Source organism: Theobroma cacao, chromosome 8, assembly GCF_053813885.1.
Source record: "Theobroma cacao isolate CCN51 chromosome 8, ASM5381388v1, whole genome shotgun sequence".
Classification (NCBI taxonomy): Eukaryota; Viridiplantae; Streptophyta; class Magnoliopsida; order Malvales; family Malvaceae; genus Theobroma; species Theobroma cacao.
In genome coordinates, this window is record NC_142646.1 from 638,933 (window position 1) to 654,654 (window position 15,722).

Here is a 15,722-nt window from a genome sequence, read left to right on the forward strand (position 1 = left end):
CCGTTAAGGTCATCCAAATACAACTGAGTGTGGGTTTGTAAGAGGGTTTTCAATGTTACACACTTATACATGACACCCGGTCAACCAACGGCATTTCTCCTGACTCTTGCTTGGATGTTAACTGAACTCTGCCACTAAAAGAAAGTCAAGAGCCAAACTTTGCAAATTTGTTGGACTTTTAGAGAAGACTTCTTCACTTCAAAGTTGGTATGGTATGGAACTTTTTTGTATTGGCTTAGAGTGTTGGACTAGATAGGCAAATCCTCAAGGCCGAACTCCAAGAAAAGGGCTTAGCTTAGCCCAAAGAAATAAATCCATGAAAGCCAATAAGGTAGCCCAGCCCAAGGATAAAGAAAAACATGGAAAATTTGATGAAATCGTTGTCGGTTTATGTTGCCCCCTAGACTACTTGTTCTCTTGGTAGCGGAGTTCAGTTTCGTTCTTGAAAGTGTTCAGAGGTAAGTGTTCTAGATTACCCTGCACCATCGTCTCCCTTACTTTTTTTCTTTTTTCCTATTGGTTAGCAAGTTCTTGTTGGATTTGCTGGTTTTTGTTAATTGTAACAGCCACTTTACTGAACATGAACTCTAAAAGTTATTAGTATTAATCTTTATGCAGCGTATATTAATTCTGAATCTTGGGTTCTACCATTGTGGCAAAGAGGATAAAAAGAAAGGACCCATTTTGGAGGTTATCTTAATTTAGGAAAAAAGAAGATTAAAGAAGAAGATGAGTTCAGTTCCTAAAGAAAATTTGTTTTGTTTGAAATGGCCATGGGATGTTAGCAAACAGCCGAAAAGTCCCAACCTTTGTGCCTCTGAAGGTCCTTGGTTGTTCAAGTCTATGCAAAATCTAGGATCCCTTGTTCTAAATTCTTTCAACTCGGTTTCGAAATTTTCTGGTTCATGGTTCAATAATTTCAATCCTGCCCAATTGGCTGCTGGGAGTAGTCTAAATGGCAACTTGAAGTTGAAAAGGAAAATATTGGGTCCTGAAGAACAAGGGGAGGCAGAGCATAGAGCTCTTGCATCAGCGCTAGCAAGTGGAAAGGAGGCTACAGTGATTGAGTTTTACTCACCTAAATGTAGTTTATGTAATTCCTTACTTAAGTTAGTCATGGAGTTGGAGAATAGGAATTCAGATTGGCTCAACATTGTTATGGCTGATGCTGAGAATGAGAAATGGCTGCCTGAGGTACTCTTCTCCTGATATTGCTTATATGTTAGAGACTGAAGTATGAAATACTTCTGTTTTACCTGGTTGAATTTTTTCTGCCACCACTCTGTGTTTGTTTCCACAAATAAGTATATCGGCATCAATATGAACAAACATTGAAAATGAATATTCTGGTGAGAATCTTTATTTCTACCTTTTAAAATATATTTTGGGATCTTATGCATTTAATATTACGAATAGTATCCATTTGGATTATGGATATTGTTATCGGTTGTAATCTACTGGTGTGGATTTATTAAATATCACAATCTATGATCTACTTATTAGATCTACAGCTTATAGGGCATCATGAACTTTGTGCCCTGGAATTTTGAGGGGTCTAATAATAGCTAGCACTATTATAAGATTATGGCTGGTGTTAGCCGGTCTTTCCTTTCAATTTGTTAATCTCTTTCATTTCCAGGACAAGTCCCCCTCTTTCATTTGGTAAAGCCTGTTTTGTCTGCTTAAAGACTTTGGAGAAGCTTCAGTGTCAGGATTTCTGGAGAGAGCATTGCTTATACTAGTTTTATTTAAGACTTAGGTTTCCTTTCCCCAGTTTTACATGGCTTCATTTAGATGTAGAAACATCTCTTAAGTAAGTTTCATAGTCAGTATCCATATGACATCTGAAAGTGCCTCCAGGGATAAGTACCTGAATTTTGTTAAGGAGGTTCTTCGTCAGATAATATGGAAGAAACTAAAGAAAGCTGCAGTTTAGGCATTGCAGTATTTGAGTTCAATGGATTATGTCTCTGTTTGCTATTTGAGTTACAAAGGAAGTTTGCTGAAGAAGTTGCTTCAAGTACCAGTTAGTAAACTAGAAGATATAGCAAGTTCAGAGAGGACCTCTTCACTGAACTTCTTGTTATTGCGCTTTTTCTTTTATTATTCTTAAACTTATTTATCATGGACTATGATTATCCCTTGTTTTGCTTTTCTACCTATTTTCACTTTACTATATGCAACCTTTCTAATTATCTCTGGGACTGAGTTAAGACTTAGGAGGATCATAATTGATGATTTTGTATCATTTTAAGCATGTTCTGCCTGTGCAAGAGATATAATTCCTCCCTGATCTTTGTTTACAAAGTAATTTGATATAAAGTTCTGGTTGATTTTTTCATGTAGCTTCTTCATTACGACATCAAATATGTTCCTTGCTTCGTGTTGTTGGACAAAAATGGGTGGGCACTTGCAAAAACAGGTATTCCCAGCAGTCGGCTGCATGTAGTGGCAGGTCTCTCTCATCTTCTCAAGATAAAGGGCCCTACATGTGGTGGTAGCTCTTGCTCATCTCCTCAACAATGATATTTTTACCTTTGTAAGTTCTTTGAAGACACATTTTATTCCTTCCCTTCTGTGTGGAGGAGAGGTGTTTGCAGTGCCTTAATATGCAGCTGTAGTCAATTAAAGGGCTTCAGAGTTAGCTGGAAAGTGGTTAAGAGATCCTTACAGTGAAAGAGTCACAGAACTGACAGCTTGATAACTGTTAGCCATGATATCTAATCTTTGAGGCATTGCCGACAGCTGTCTTTATGAAGAAGCAAGTTGATAAAGAGTTTAAATATGTTCATGATCGATGTTTGTCAGCACTTGCATGTCTGCACTCTTGCATTAGTCTTACCTGTTAACAAATTTGGAGCTATTACCCTTGATGTTGGACCAACCAATATTGGAGGAGAAGTGACTAGAATGAGCCAATGATGCTAATGATGCAGTTTGGTTTGATTGCCCACCCTCTTAGCTGATGGGCAAGCAAAAATAAGTGGTGAAGAGTCCCCCTTTCACCGCAGCTCGCAGGCCATGTTTGGCGCCGCTGTCCTATGAGGATTTCCCCCTCCTGGTGCAGATATCTCTCTCTTCAAGTTTCTATCATCAGTCACGCAACATTCCCCACTTCCACTCTTTAATCTCTATTTCTTGATAAGTTGATGAAAAACATACAGACAATGTCTACCACGTGCATGTGTGTTCATTGACAATTTGATTATGGAGAGGGAAACAGATGCAAAGATCTGGAGGTGGAAATGAACCAAACCTTAAGGCAACCAAAAGACCCAAAAAGAAAAAGGGTCACCTCCATTAGGGCATTCGATCTTTTCTTGTGGTACTTTTTCCCCCGAATACAACAAAACAGTTACACGGAGAGTGATAAATGTAAGAAATAATGTGAACTGACATGTCGAACGGCGCGAATATGGCTGACGTAGCAGCAATTCATTGTTTCTTGTCACAACATGCATGTACGGGCCCCCAATTTAAAGACCCTTCTGCTGCAGAATTCAATACCGTTAATACTCACCTCACAAAAGAATGTTTTCAATCTGAAGCAAGGCACGGAAATTCGCTTTTCAATACACACATTGTGGATCAGAAACTCGCTGTAACATTATCAATGCCCAAGGGATATCATGGACAAATAGATTGTAGTACTGAGTATAGATCAAAATATTATAGTCGACTTCTAACCCTTAAATGTCTTTTGGCAACACAGATTAGTCAAGATCGAACTGTTATGATCCTATTCATTGTGTTACATTAACAATGAATTCTATTATAATACTTTTAATATTGAGATCTGTAATCAATTTTATAAAATTTTTGATATAGAAAATTCACCAATATAACAATTGCATGACATTTGATTTATGTAATTGCTTACTTATTATACAGAATAATCGAAGATATAGACTTGTTTGCTTTTCTCTAATGGATGTTGTAAATGCCTAATTAGGCCCAAGCCCTCGCCTTGTTTATATTTCTTCAATATGGGGTCCTGGCATACTAACTGAATCGAGAATAATCAATCAAGGTGACTGAAAGAAATCCTCAAATCAAATGAGAAGTTTTTCAATACTAACTTCAAGATAGACGAAGTGAAGGTGCCAAAACATTTCCATTTAAAAATAAAGAACACAAATTTCAAAGTCCAGCAACTCCCCTAACCCACGACAGAATCTTCTCAGGCCAAGCTTGCTACTATTACTGGACTAGCAGACAATGAACAAACAAAAGCCGACGACAATCTAGCAAAATGCTGTGCACATGCAAGAACCCACGTTAAGAATCAACGTTAGGTGTTGGGGTTTGAGGGGGATTGATCTTCTTGCTGTGGGTGGTGTTGAATTGATGCTGGGACAGAGGTACCGGAAGCATTAGCCCTTGGTGGGGGAGGATATATCCTACCGTCGATGCAAGAAGAGCATTTGGTTTCTATCCAACTTTCAATGTCGTACTGACCATATCCCATGATTTTCCTCCCCGTGCAGAGCCGTCCGATCATGCCTGCCAGTATGCCTAAGATTATGATCACCAAAAGTACGGCTATAACAGGACCAATAGAGGCATGGGTGGTGGCGTGGGAGTTGTATGGCTGCGTTACAGTCACCGGTGGGGGTTGCTGGACTAGTGGCATTGACATTTTTAGCACTGACCCAGAAAAGGGACTGGTAAACTTTGTTTTCGGCTCTCAGGTCTTGAAATGTTGCCCAAAGTGCCAGTGTGCTCTTTAGCATAGAGGAAATTGTACAGGGTCTGTGAGGGATGTAGACTAGGATTTGATTGAGAATAACCAAAAGAACGTTGCAACTCTTTTTTCCTTTCTGGCAAGTGTTTTTCTTCTTTTCTTTTGGTTTCTGTGGGAAGAGGGGAGAGGAGGGGTAATCTTCAAAGTGGAGGGCTCAGGTCATGGAGAGAAACAAGACCTTACACATTTTTAGCGTCTGCAGGTGCACAAGGAAGAAAGAAGTGGCCAATAGAACGATGCCTAAGAGTCCATCCGGGCTGGAGAGAGAGAGAGAGATTCTCTTGGAAGAGAAGGTACAAAAACTGTTTGTATCAAGGCGCTTAAAAGCTTAAATATCATGCACTCTCTCTCAAATATATTCAAGTATAACCCCCTAAAGTTTGAGAGAGAAAAGATGCCTGAACCTGAAGGATTCCAATGAACAAATGAGTGAATGAAACATCAGAGATAGATCTGCTTACTAATGGTGACCAATGGGAAAGATGTTGGGTAGTTTTACTAGTATATAAAAAAAAATTACTTTGGTGAACCCTAGGGGACAGTAAAAGGACGAGAGAAAAGGGCAAAAGTACTCAGAAAAGCTAGTTGGGGAATCTAAAAAGGATAGGTAAAAGTCCAAAACCTTTCCTAGAGAGAAGCCCTTTTCAGAAAACGTCGATGAGCTTTTGCAGTTCTCTTCTGGCACCTGTAAGAAGCCATGGAAAACAACCTTAACTATATACAATTCACAAACTCCAGCCCCTTTTACACTAACTCTCACTCAGCAGCGCGTGAGCACCTCAGCCCATCTCCCCTTCCTTTTCCTTCCCAACTTTTGTAGCCACAAAAATCACCTGACATATTTGAAGAGGAAGTGAACATTTAAATATTCAATCTCATATTAATACGCAAACGATGTGATGTAAAATTTATGATTTGTGTCTGAACCGTAACACTCAAAGATAGATGATTATGTACAATCTTCAGTCCAAATTCATTTTGGCTCAGTCAGTTAGTATTAAACTTGTAAGAGTGGCATTGGAATTTGCAATCATCCCTGCTTTATAACATCTGAAAAAGGGTAAAGGTGCACGCTACTACCTAGTCAGAAGCCTGTATAAAGCCAAAGAAATTACTGGGTAGATGCTTGCTTCAACTCTTCAGCAAAGCAAAAGTACTTTACTGATAATATCATGGTTTTGATAGCCTTGGAATAGATTAGCCGAGGCTGAGTCTTACGAGGACAGCATCCAATCCGAATGAATTCAGTTCATAAGTTCTTAAAGGCTTTTGCAGATATGAAGAGGGGGAGGGGGACCTCATTGTCACAGGTATGGGTAGTTGAGCTCTGTTAAAAAGCAGTAATATATGGAGTCAAAGATCTCATACTAAGCACTGCTCATATTTATAACCTTACCTCTTTCATACACAAGTGGCCAACCCCATTTTGGTAGTAATGACCCAGGAGACATTATTTTGAATCTAACCAATCAGCTTGCCAGCTATCTGCAACATTTCTTAATACCATTGTTACTATTATTCAGCCGATTGAATGACTTTCAATGGCTCGAACAAATACCTTTTTCATCATGTCCTGCTGGTTGATATCTACGGTGTTTTCCTCTGTGCTTTCTGTACCACAAATGATAACCCCAGTCAACAACAGACGCAGCTTGAGCAGCAAATGCATCTGCTTTCATAGTTCATTGGCAGCAGATCAAGTCGTCAATAAATTCCAATGTTGGAGGCTTCAACTCCATTAGATTCCTCACAAATAATTCAACCATACACAATACTTGAGCATAACATGGATGGACTTTTAATACTTCTGGTCATATGATGTCAATTAAATTCCCTAAAACTTGCAGAATCATTTTAAAAATCAACCACAGCTGTCTGCACATCCTCAAATTATCAGTGACACAGTGAGAATCACGTCACAAGCACCATGCATCACAATGTTATTAATCAAACTAGACCCAGGGTTTTGTTCCACATAGTCAATTCACCTTCATTATCAATGAGGTGGATTTGCATTTTCAGCATGATGTAAGGATCAACAGTCGTCTGGCTTGGCAATGGGTTATTACAGCATCACGGTAACCAAAATCTTTTAAAGCCCATAAGGCTACCTAAATAGTAAATGACAGCAAAAATTATTATATGTCAACAAAGTAAAGCAAAACTCTGTAGTATATTCCAACCTTCAACCCCCAGGATTTAATTTGTACGTTGGATTGATCGAGCATTTTCTTTAAGAGACCAGGAGTTCGTTACATGAATGAAGAGTTATAGGCTTTAGAATAAGAAAGAGTATTAACTATATACCCAAATTGAAATTACCAAATACAAAATTCTGTATTGTTGGACACCAGATAATATAGTACCCAGGCACTAGCTCAAGGAAGTGATACCATGGACGTAAAACATATATTGAAAGGACAGAAGTTATAAATCAGTAATATCTCATTGACCCATCAGATGCTATACATACAAAAGGCTGGGCCCACAACCAGCATAGCCACTGTATTTAGGACAACATTTACATAACCAAGACACGCACCTCAAGAGAACAAGGATTTGGTATTACATTGCAAAAATATTAGTAGCAGCAAGAGTTACCTTTTTACAAGTTTTTGGATCATGTCCCTGGCCTCAGCCAGCTGATTAACATAACAAACTTCTGTGGCCCATAAATTTTGCATGGGAGGCATTGGCATTTCCATTTCAACAAGGTGTTCTTTTAACAAGCTGACTGCATTAGAATCCATCACTCCAGCAACAACAGTCTGCCAAAGAGAAATACCTCATTCAACCAAGCATTTCAACATGTAATAGAGAATCAAAGAACAAAATGTTATAACACTAACTGATGAGAATGTCTAGCCAGCACATTTCAGCTTAGAGAACAAATAAAAGAAGGAACAACCAGAACTAAGTAATTAAGTCAATCTATTATGCTCCACCAATAAACTCACCCAGAATGTATTGATGCATGCATTGAAAATAACTGATATCAGGAAGTCGAGGTCCTCGGTTGAGCCAGTAAGCACCCTTCCTGAACTAACAGAAACAGAAAAATCTTGATCAAAAGAATCACAGATTGACCTAGTGTTTTTGACAGTAATCCTGTCATGCTTCTCTAAAATTCTTTCAAGACGATACATGGTGGAGGTCCGAGAGATGTTCTGCATCCCAACCCACTTCCCTATGCAGCCACTGGCTTCAAAGGCAGATGGTGGGAGTTCATGCAGCCTCAGCAGAGTTGCTGCTCTTTCAGCATTGGCCCAGCAACAGCAAGAGGATGACCCATCATCTAAACGTGCAAGCAGGAAGAATATTAGTAAACTTTAACTTATTGAGGAGGGCCAACATAAAATCAAAGAAATTAAGGCCAGCAATGCAAATTGATGGATTATCATAAAATTAAGGGGGAAAAAAACCAATAACAATTATCTTGTTGAACTACTATCCATTACAGTCAGCTGCTCATATAGAATATAACATACTCTTTTCGCATTATTGGGCAGTTAAGGAGAAGAGGGAGGGGAGAGGGGGGGGGGGGGGGGTAGCTCAGGAGAACAGTCATCCAATAAGAACCACTTTTGAATAATAAAAACATACTTTTGGCACACAACTAGAATAACTCATGTACTGCATATCTATTCTTGTTTACATTGTTCATAAAGAAGACAACCCTACAATGAGATTTAATAGAAGCTACTAAACTTGAAATGCACACAGGAAACGCCACAAGCAATATAACTGTAAACTCTTGGAGAAAAAGCAAGAGTGAACACATTGGACATGCTTCTCCTACCACCAAAATCAGTCCTTTCGAGTTTCTAACCATAAGGCTTAAGCTAGGAAAGTTTGAAGTAGCAACACTAGGTACAACAAAATATAATATGAACAAAATAGCTGCTCCAATTTTGTGCAAGCTATACACCTTGGTGACATCTAAACAAGACAAATCAGGCATATTCAGTCAACAATCTCGTACACAGTGAGCAACTCACCCAATACAAAGCAAGCGAGAGGAATGTCTACACTAAGAGGCCTGGAGTGCATGTTCGATTTCAAGTCATTACATTTCCTCTTCCTCTTCTCTAGAACCAGGACATGAACAGCAACAACCTGTAACAATAATGAAAAGATAAATCATAATTACATCAAATGGGCATCAGTTACCATATTCAGAAACAATGGCAAACAGTAAGTGAAACAACTAGGACACATATAAAACTACTTTAAAATGAAAGTCGAAACATACTCTGCAGCGAAATTGATTTAGATTGCCACTTGAGCATTGGATCAATTCAGAAATTAAACCAGAAGAAGCCACCAATTTTGTGGAGGGAGCTTTGTGCATAAATGAAGATGACCATAAATTGAAACACTTTTTTCTGTATGCTTCATTGATAGTCCTGATTGAGTTTATCACAATAACTGATACAGGTGTTAACATCAATGTATTTTGGCCCCTGAAAACCCAAGAGATACCAATTAAATCGGTACACAGTACAAAGTGCAAGTAAAGTTAAAGGAAACAACTTAGATGAAGCAAATATATCAGATAAGGAAAGATTTTGGTGTATGAATAATAATAATCTAAATAAGTACAACCACATAGACAGTGCATATTAGAGGTGAACTTTTGCAATCAGTATCAAGTGAAAGGTGGCATTAATCTGGTTTCACAAACAACAGAACATGAAACAGCTTAATTCAAGACTGATAAATTGCCTAATGCCACATTGATGCATGCACAAAATATCATCCAATAATGTTTGGAGGTTAAACTAGTATCATTCTCAGATGCCACAATCAATTCTGCTAGCAATATTTTGAAACAAAATTCATCTAAACTGAATGAATGCCAAAATAACCCTTTTCTTTAATCATCCTACAAGTACTCTATTTTCCAGCATCCACGTGTGCATCTCCCTTAAATGATTACTTCTCCCTCTAGCCTTTACCATAAGTGGTATATAAAACTTCTCATGATCAGAGAGCATGTATGCATATAAATCACCTAGAAGGTAAAGTAGACTTTACTGTGACTCAGCAACATATACAGTTAAAGAGACTGGTAATTTACATTCACAATTCCATATTTATCCCCATGCAGATTATTTTTATTAATTAAAATTATAAAGATGGTAGTAAATTGAAGGGTTAATGATTATTGGAAAATCCAAGGAGTATGTTGTTTGATTGTCAAAGATGAACAAACAAATTGAGGCATCAAGAAAAAGGGAAAAAAGGACCAAAGAAACAGGACAGAAGGCGTACCAAATGAACTTCACTCTATGAATTTGTTAAACCTAATAGGAACATGTGAGACATCACAGAGAAAAGCTACAGCAATGTAAGCATTGTAAGCACAAGCAGTAAATTGATTGACTTCCAAAAACTTCATACCGAAATTCAAGAATTCGGTGAAATGTTGCATTTATGCCAGGTCCAAACCCAGTAGGGAAAAGATGATGGCCCACAGATCCAAAAATCCTCACCTAAAACAACAATACTTCGCAATAAGATAATGCATAATTCTCCAGATAATGAACTTATAGATAAAAGAACAGGGATTATTATAGGCATTTACAGTTTGATGGGCCATTGAAACATGAATGCAGCAACCGTTTGTTCCGTCATAAAACATGTAGTGAGGCAGATCATGAAAGTCTTCACAGCTTGAACGAAATTCAGTAGAACCTTCATCAAAACTGTGGAAAGCAATCACATCTCCACGCATAGAGGTCAAGTTACCCTCAGGAAAGAGGCAATTAGAACCAGGAGGATCAGAAGACAGGCCACTTGCAGTCATTATGGCCTCAATGCCTGAAGAAAGACAAGAGTTCTCCTCTATATTTGTACCTCGACCAGGCACATTAAGGCCTTTCCCCAGTTCCTTGGTATTTATCTCAAAGAGACCTATTAAACTGGAAGAGACATGAAGATGGACATCTGAAACAGAAGAATCACTGGCAACCTTCAATAGCTGATCTGTTGGCAAGACTTCATCATCGCATAGAGAAGAATCACCTAATGAAGGATCATGTAATGATCTATCAGTTGTAAGAACCTCAGCAGAGAACGAAACTCTTCGCAAGTATGTTCCAGAACTCATAAGAACTTTAAAACCACTGAAATTATCATTCTTCTTAATATTACAGAAGGGGTCTTCCATATGGTGCTTCATTAAGTAAAAACCACCGATCTGCAACAACTGAAATTAAATGAAAAGGAACACAATTTATTTTTTTTTTCTATGAGCAAAATCCCTGTAAGAACTATTCATAATCCATGCATTATGTGAATAACAGAAAAGGCTGAAGAGTAGGAACCTATAATACCTGATACTTCAAATCACTCTCAGATGTGAACTCCAGCAAAATTTTATCTGCACTTTCTTTGCAAACAACTGAAATCTTTGCATTGGCCTTTGTTCTATACAAAAACCCTGAACTAGTAAAAATAAAATTATTAACACCTTGTATGGTAGCCAAGCATGGAATTTCATGAGAAAAACTCATTCTCGGACAACTCTGATCTCCACAGGTCTCCCTAGAAGAACAAGTGCTTTTTTCAGAGCTAGCAATGCCAAAATTGTCCTTGAAACCTGGACTCACACAACTAGATGCACAATCAGTCTTGTGCCTCTTCCTAGGAGCATGATCTAAGCAGTTACCACCTGTACAATCCCTTGAAACCTTATTTGGAAGCACAGTTCCATCTTTTCCAGCAAGAAACAAATACCATGGTAAGACTATAGCCTCAGCAAACACACTAGACCTCTTTGTTATCATTGAATCACCTCTAAACTGTGAAAACAAATATAAAATTGAAATTAGTATGTGATGGCATAACATTTATGACTAAGATAACATTAATACTGACTCTGAAGCCTTTGTTCGTCCTTCCAAGTTCAAATGTGATTAACAGAAGAAAATATACTTGAAGCAGCTTTTCCAAACAATTAGAACAACATGGATGCTTACCTTCTGCAGCAGAGGAAATTTGTGGGTTATGTGGATAAGATGGAATGTTCCGTTTCCAGTTTCATTTACTTCATCCTGACAGTCTAAAGATGGATAAAAGGGAAGATTTCTGCTCGTTGCATTGCATAGGTGAAAGTAGACAAACATTTTTAAGTTTCTTGTTCTTGTTGATGAAAAGCACTGGAAGATACTTCTGCATGAGAATGATTCATTACTAAATAACCATAAATGGTCTGATTCAGGTATGCCTTCCACAGTTAGACTATAATCAATTACCTGAAAAACCAACAAAAAATAGAGTGACTATAGAGACTTGGAATATGCTTCGAACCATGCATAATCCCTCCTAAACAGTACCATGCAGCTCAAGACAAGATGACAAAGAGCATGTCAAAATAAAATCAACAGATATAACCTCAAATATGCTGTCGGGATTCCAATTTGATGGAAGGTCTGGTATAATAGCATCAATGCTACCAGTCGTGTCAACCAATTGCAATCTTCCAGATGATGGAGACACCTGTAGAGTTGAGAAAAAACCATGATTAGAATAATGAAAGCTAATATTCCACAAAATGTATCTTAAGCTATTAAAGTATGTTTGGTTTAATAGGAGTGGGGAGCTGAGAAGTATAGAGCATATATCAATTCTTAGTTTGGATAGCAAAAATGTGAAGAGATAACGGGAATTAGGGAAATTATCACTCATAATTTCTCTGCTAACCTGCCTTCAAGTCTCCCAAAAGTTGAAATTGAAGAGAAATAGAATAACAATTGTAGCTTTTTTTTTTAATTTTTCAAAATAAGCCCCTTAACTTCATATATAACATAAATAAGATATCACGTCGTAATAAGTTGCCTCAGTTCCATTCTCATTACTTGACTAGAATCCAAACAGCTGAAGCAAGATTTTATAGCACTTTAAACCACTTGCCACCATTTCTCTTTACTTTGTTTGCAACTTAAATTGCCAAATGCAGAGTGCAAAAACGTAATAAAGGAAGTATACAAAAATGCACACGGGTTTTAATACCCCCATCAAAAATCAAAATCCTACGAGTAACTTATTGATCTTGTAAGATAAATTTTAATAAATCAGCAGCTAAGATTAGTTCTCTTTCCCTCTTCTATATGCAACTAGAACCGTCAGGCTAATATGCCCTCCATCACGCCACTACTACCTTCAGTGTTCACTTTTAGAACTAAATGACCATGTGCATTTGCCTGCATATGTACATACAAGCTAAATTACCAACCTTTAACCTTCCTACCAAAACGATGCCCAAGTCTTCACTCTGAAAAGTCTTCCTTTTTGATGGTGGATAAGATTTCCCTCCACATGACCTTGGGTGGACAATATCCAATTGTGACAGTGTCTTTATCCAAAGGGTCTCACAATGATGGATAAAACTGGAGATGGTTACCACCTAAAAATAACCACAAGACATAAAAAATCAATAGTTAATAGCTGTTGAGAAAACAAACTAGCCACAAAAATATAATTCAATTGGACATTTGAAAAGCTAATGTAAGCTATTTCACATCTATTCCAACAAATAAGCAAGGCCTAGGCTTACCAGCTTCAGGTTGCCATGATATGGTTCAGAAGCACAGCCACATGATTCATGTTTATTGAATTCCATTAACACTCCGTGCTGCCAAAGCAAACTCATTACAAGATGATAATGGAATCACCAGCATAGCAATGTAATCACAATATCAACACAAATTTACTGATTTACCCGTGCTCGAAACACTGACGAAGGTAAATGTGAGCTAGCAAACATTTGAGCAAGTCCTTTCTTCTGAAAATACCTTGAAACTATCCAAGTCAGATCAGCAGTAAACTATTATAATGATTGTTGAAAAGAACTATAAGATTTGACATAAAACTGTAAACTCCATGCCTGTCAAAAATAACACATGAAGGTAAGCAAGTTAATTACATGTTTTGATCCCAAAATCTTCTTTCCGGATAAGATCCCAGAGAACTTTTTCTGGAAACATGAAACAAGAAGTAGTACCCTGAAACCCAAAAACTCAGCAAATAATATAGAAAATCATGCACCTTAAACCAGTAAATCAAACCATAATTATCTCCAAAAAGCTAGAAGTATCCATACCACAGCCTGGTAGAAAATGCTAAAGACTCAATGAACTTCCCCAACTGGCTCTCTGATTGTGAAACTATAAGACACCTGCAGCATACAGTTGAATTACTTTTCATGCATGTGGGTCATCCTTTCAGGTCTCAAGCACATCAAATACCTTCATTGAATCATCCATCTTTGAACTGGTAAAGCCAGCATACAAATGGGTAAAAGAATAAAGAATGCAATATTCAATTACTATAGAAATTCCCAAAAGAATAAAGACTGTAGCATTGCCAAAAATGATAACAGACAACAGTCAATGACAATTTATTCAATGAGCTATATACCCTGTCTCTAATGGTGAGAATGATTCTACTTTGATGCTTGTCCTGAAGCAAGCCCCAAGAACAAGCAATTTTGCCCAAGAAAATTTTGGATTCACAAAATGGACATTTCTAACAGAAATCTGCTCATAAGAAACAAAGAAATGGTTAAAAATAAACAGTGCTACCACTCAACCAGCAGAAGATTATCATAATAAAACAATAACTGAATAAAATGAAAATTTTACTTACAACAGCCCCCACCCTAAGGCCATGCGGTGGCTTGAGTAGCTGATCAGTTAGTAAAAGCCACACTTCTTTATCCAGCTCAACTACCATCCCTTGCATATACACATTATTGACAATGCCAGTATAAGAACCACACTCACCATTTCCCTTTACAACATTTCTAGGAAAGGGTACGCATTTCTTCAACAATCTAGGCAAATGCAAAACAGAGTTCTCCGCAACAACAAACATCAAATCAGACTCCTTCCCCATGAAAATCAACTTCTTCTTCAATCCCGAGATCGTGACAACATTCCCAATAAGCTTAGTCATTGCAGGATGCCAACACCAAGCAGACTCACAAAAATACACAACCACCGGTTCAGTAAAAGAATGGCAATCCGGTCCTTGATATAAAACCCCAACAGACTCTTTAGACTCACACAATTTGCATTCGCAAGCCATGATTCTCACAAGAAAACCTCGAAGATTCATTGAATTGCACGAATTTGATTCATTAAATGAACATGGAACAACAAAAACAGGGCTAACTGATTCTAATCTGCCGTTAATTTGATAGGATTTAGAATTGCGAGGTTTGGATTCACTAGAACCCGAACCTAACGGAAACGAATCAATTATTAAGCCGGAACATTGACTGAGACCGTGACTCCAATCTGGAAACTCCCATTTAACAATTTCCAAGAATCCGCCAGTAAGATGCTTAGAATGAATGAAATTCCAGGTAAGAACGTGAATTTTCTTACCGATGATACGGAGATCCAGTCCGACTATGTCGCAGCAGATGGCAGAGGAGTCGTCGGAGAATTCGAGGCAATTTTGTTGGGGACATTTTAGGGTTAAGGTTGGGAGAGTTAGTGTTCCAACAAGAATAGCCGCGTCTCCCAACAGGGTAAGGGCATTACGATTCGTATTAGGGTTTGGAGTGGAAGGCCCAGGGGGCGGTTGAGGGCTTCGATGAGAGATGATCGGAGGGCTGGGAGATGATGATCCGGTGTGGGAACGACCGTGCCGGAGTAGATCGGAGACCGTGATGATTTTCACGTCCTCCATTTGGATGTGGTTCTCATGTTAATGTTTGGACAATGAAATGGACCTCTCAGTTTATCTTCTAGGGTTTTATAGCTGTCGAGAAACAAAATGAGCGGGGAAAAACCTTTTTCCCGCCTCAAGTGCGAATTTTTTTATTAGGGTCAGTGACCCGACCCGTTGGGATTCTGTTCGGATAAATCATTTGAAATTTATTTTCATTTACAACTAAACCGATCATTAATAATATATTTTTTAAACATAATATAAATATATACAATATATTTTATATAAATATTAT

At 37.9% G+C, this 15,722-nt stretch overlaps 3 protein-coding genes across 12 annotated transcripts; 1 reads left to right on the forward strand and 2 right to left on the reverse strand.

The window, feature by feature from the left end:
- The first annotated feature begins 352 nt into the window (after positions 1-352).
- On the forward strand, positions 353-2,791 carry LOC18591266 (Thioredoxin superfamily protein). The gene is made up of 3 exons (XM_007017296.3): positions 353-458; positions 619-1,194; positions 2,347-2,791. Exons 2-3 carry the CDS (start codon positions 730-732, stop codon positions 2,524-2,526), a joined length of 645 nt encoding a protein of 214 aa, XP_007017358.2. The 5' UTR covers positions 353-458; positions 619-729; the 3' UTR covers positions 2,527-2,791.
- A 1,304-nt stretch (positions 2,792-4,095) lies between these two features.
- Positions 4,096-4,639, reverse strand: LOC148761083 (uncharacterized). Its single transcript, XM_088808947.1, has one exon. The coding sequence runs from the start codon at positions 4,637-4,639 to the stop codon at positions 4,292-4,294; it is 348 nt and encodes a 115-aa protein (XP_088665073.1). The 3' UTR covers positions 4,096-4,291.
- A 607-nt stretch (positions 4,640-5,246) lies between these two features.
- On the reverse strand, positions 5,247-15,504 carry CTC1 (conserved telomere maintenance component 1). 10 transcript variants are annotated; one of them, XR_016027878.1, is made up of 20 exons: positions 14,396-15,504; positions 14,168-14,286; positions 13,851-13,925; positions 13,674-13,752; positions 13,470-13,532; positions 13,305-13,382; positions 12,984-13,154; positions 12,143-12,247; positions 11,728-12,003; positions 11,083-11,550; positions 10,332-10,955; positions 10,148-10,239; positions 8,997-9,207; positions 8,743-8,860; positions 7,889-8,039; positions 7,702-7,786; positions 7,346-7,512; positions 6,303-6,355; positions 6,141-6,229; positions 5,247-5,577 (listed from the first exon to the last, which is right to left on the reverse strand). XR_016027878.1 is itself a non-coding variant. In XM_088808943.1 (18 exons), exons 1-18 carry the CDS (start codon positions 15,443-15,445, stop codon positions 6,195-6,197), a joined length of 4,122 nt encoding a protein of 1,373 aa, XP_088665069.1. In that variant the 5' UTR covers positions 15,446-15,503; the 3' UTR covers positions 6,105-6,194. The 10 variants fall into 10 exon arrangements, 6 of the variants coding, with proteins under 6 accessions (XP_017981366.1, XP_088665069.1, XP_017981365.1 ...); XR_016027876.1 differs by having other exon boundaries at positions 7,702-8,039; positions 10,332-10,946; positions 14,396-15,503; XR_016027875.1 differs by having other exon boundaries at positions 7,702-8,039; positions 14,396-15,503.
- Between the last annotated feature and the right edge of the window lie 218 nt (positions 15,505-15,722).

What these genes read in the sequence shown, in the direction of transcription:
- CTC1 (XM_088808943.1), bottom strand. Translation starts at nt 15,445, where the DNA reads ATGGAGGACGTGAAAATCATCACGGTCTCCGATCTACTCCGGCACGGT. An exon ending in TTCTCACCATTAGAGACAGG is followed by an intron (nt 13,926 to 14,167) that starts GTATATAGCTCA and finishes TGTATGCTGCAG; the next exon opens with GTGTCTTATAGTTTCACAAT. An exon ending in TCTCGCTTGCTTTGTATTGG is followed by an intron (nt 8,040 to 8,742) that starts GTGAGTTGCTCA and finishes TTGCACGTTTAG; the next exon opens with ATGATGGGTCATCCTCTTGC.
- LOC18591266 (XM_007017296.3), top strand. Translation starts at nt 730, where the DNA reads ATGAGTTCAGTTCCTAAAGAAAATTTGTTTTGTTTGAAATGGCCATGG. An exon ending in ATGAGAAATGGCTGCCTGAG is followed by an intron (nt 1,195 to 2,346) that starts GTACTCTTCTCC and finishes TTTTTCATGTAG; the next exon opens with CTTCTTCATTACGACATCAA.
- LOC148761083 (XM_088808947.1), bottom strand. Translation starts at nt 4,639, where the DNA reads ATGTCAATGCCACTAGTCCAGCAACCCCCACCGGTGACTGTAACGCAG.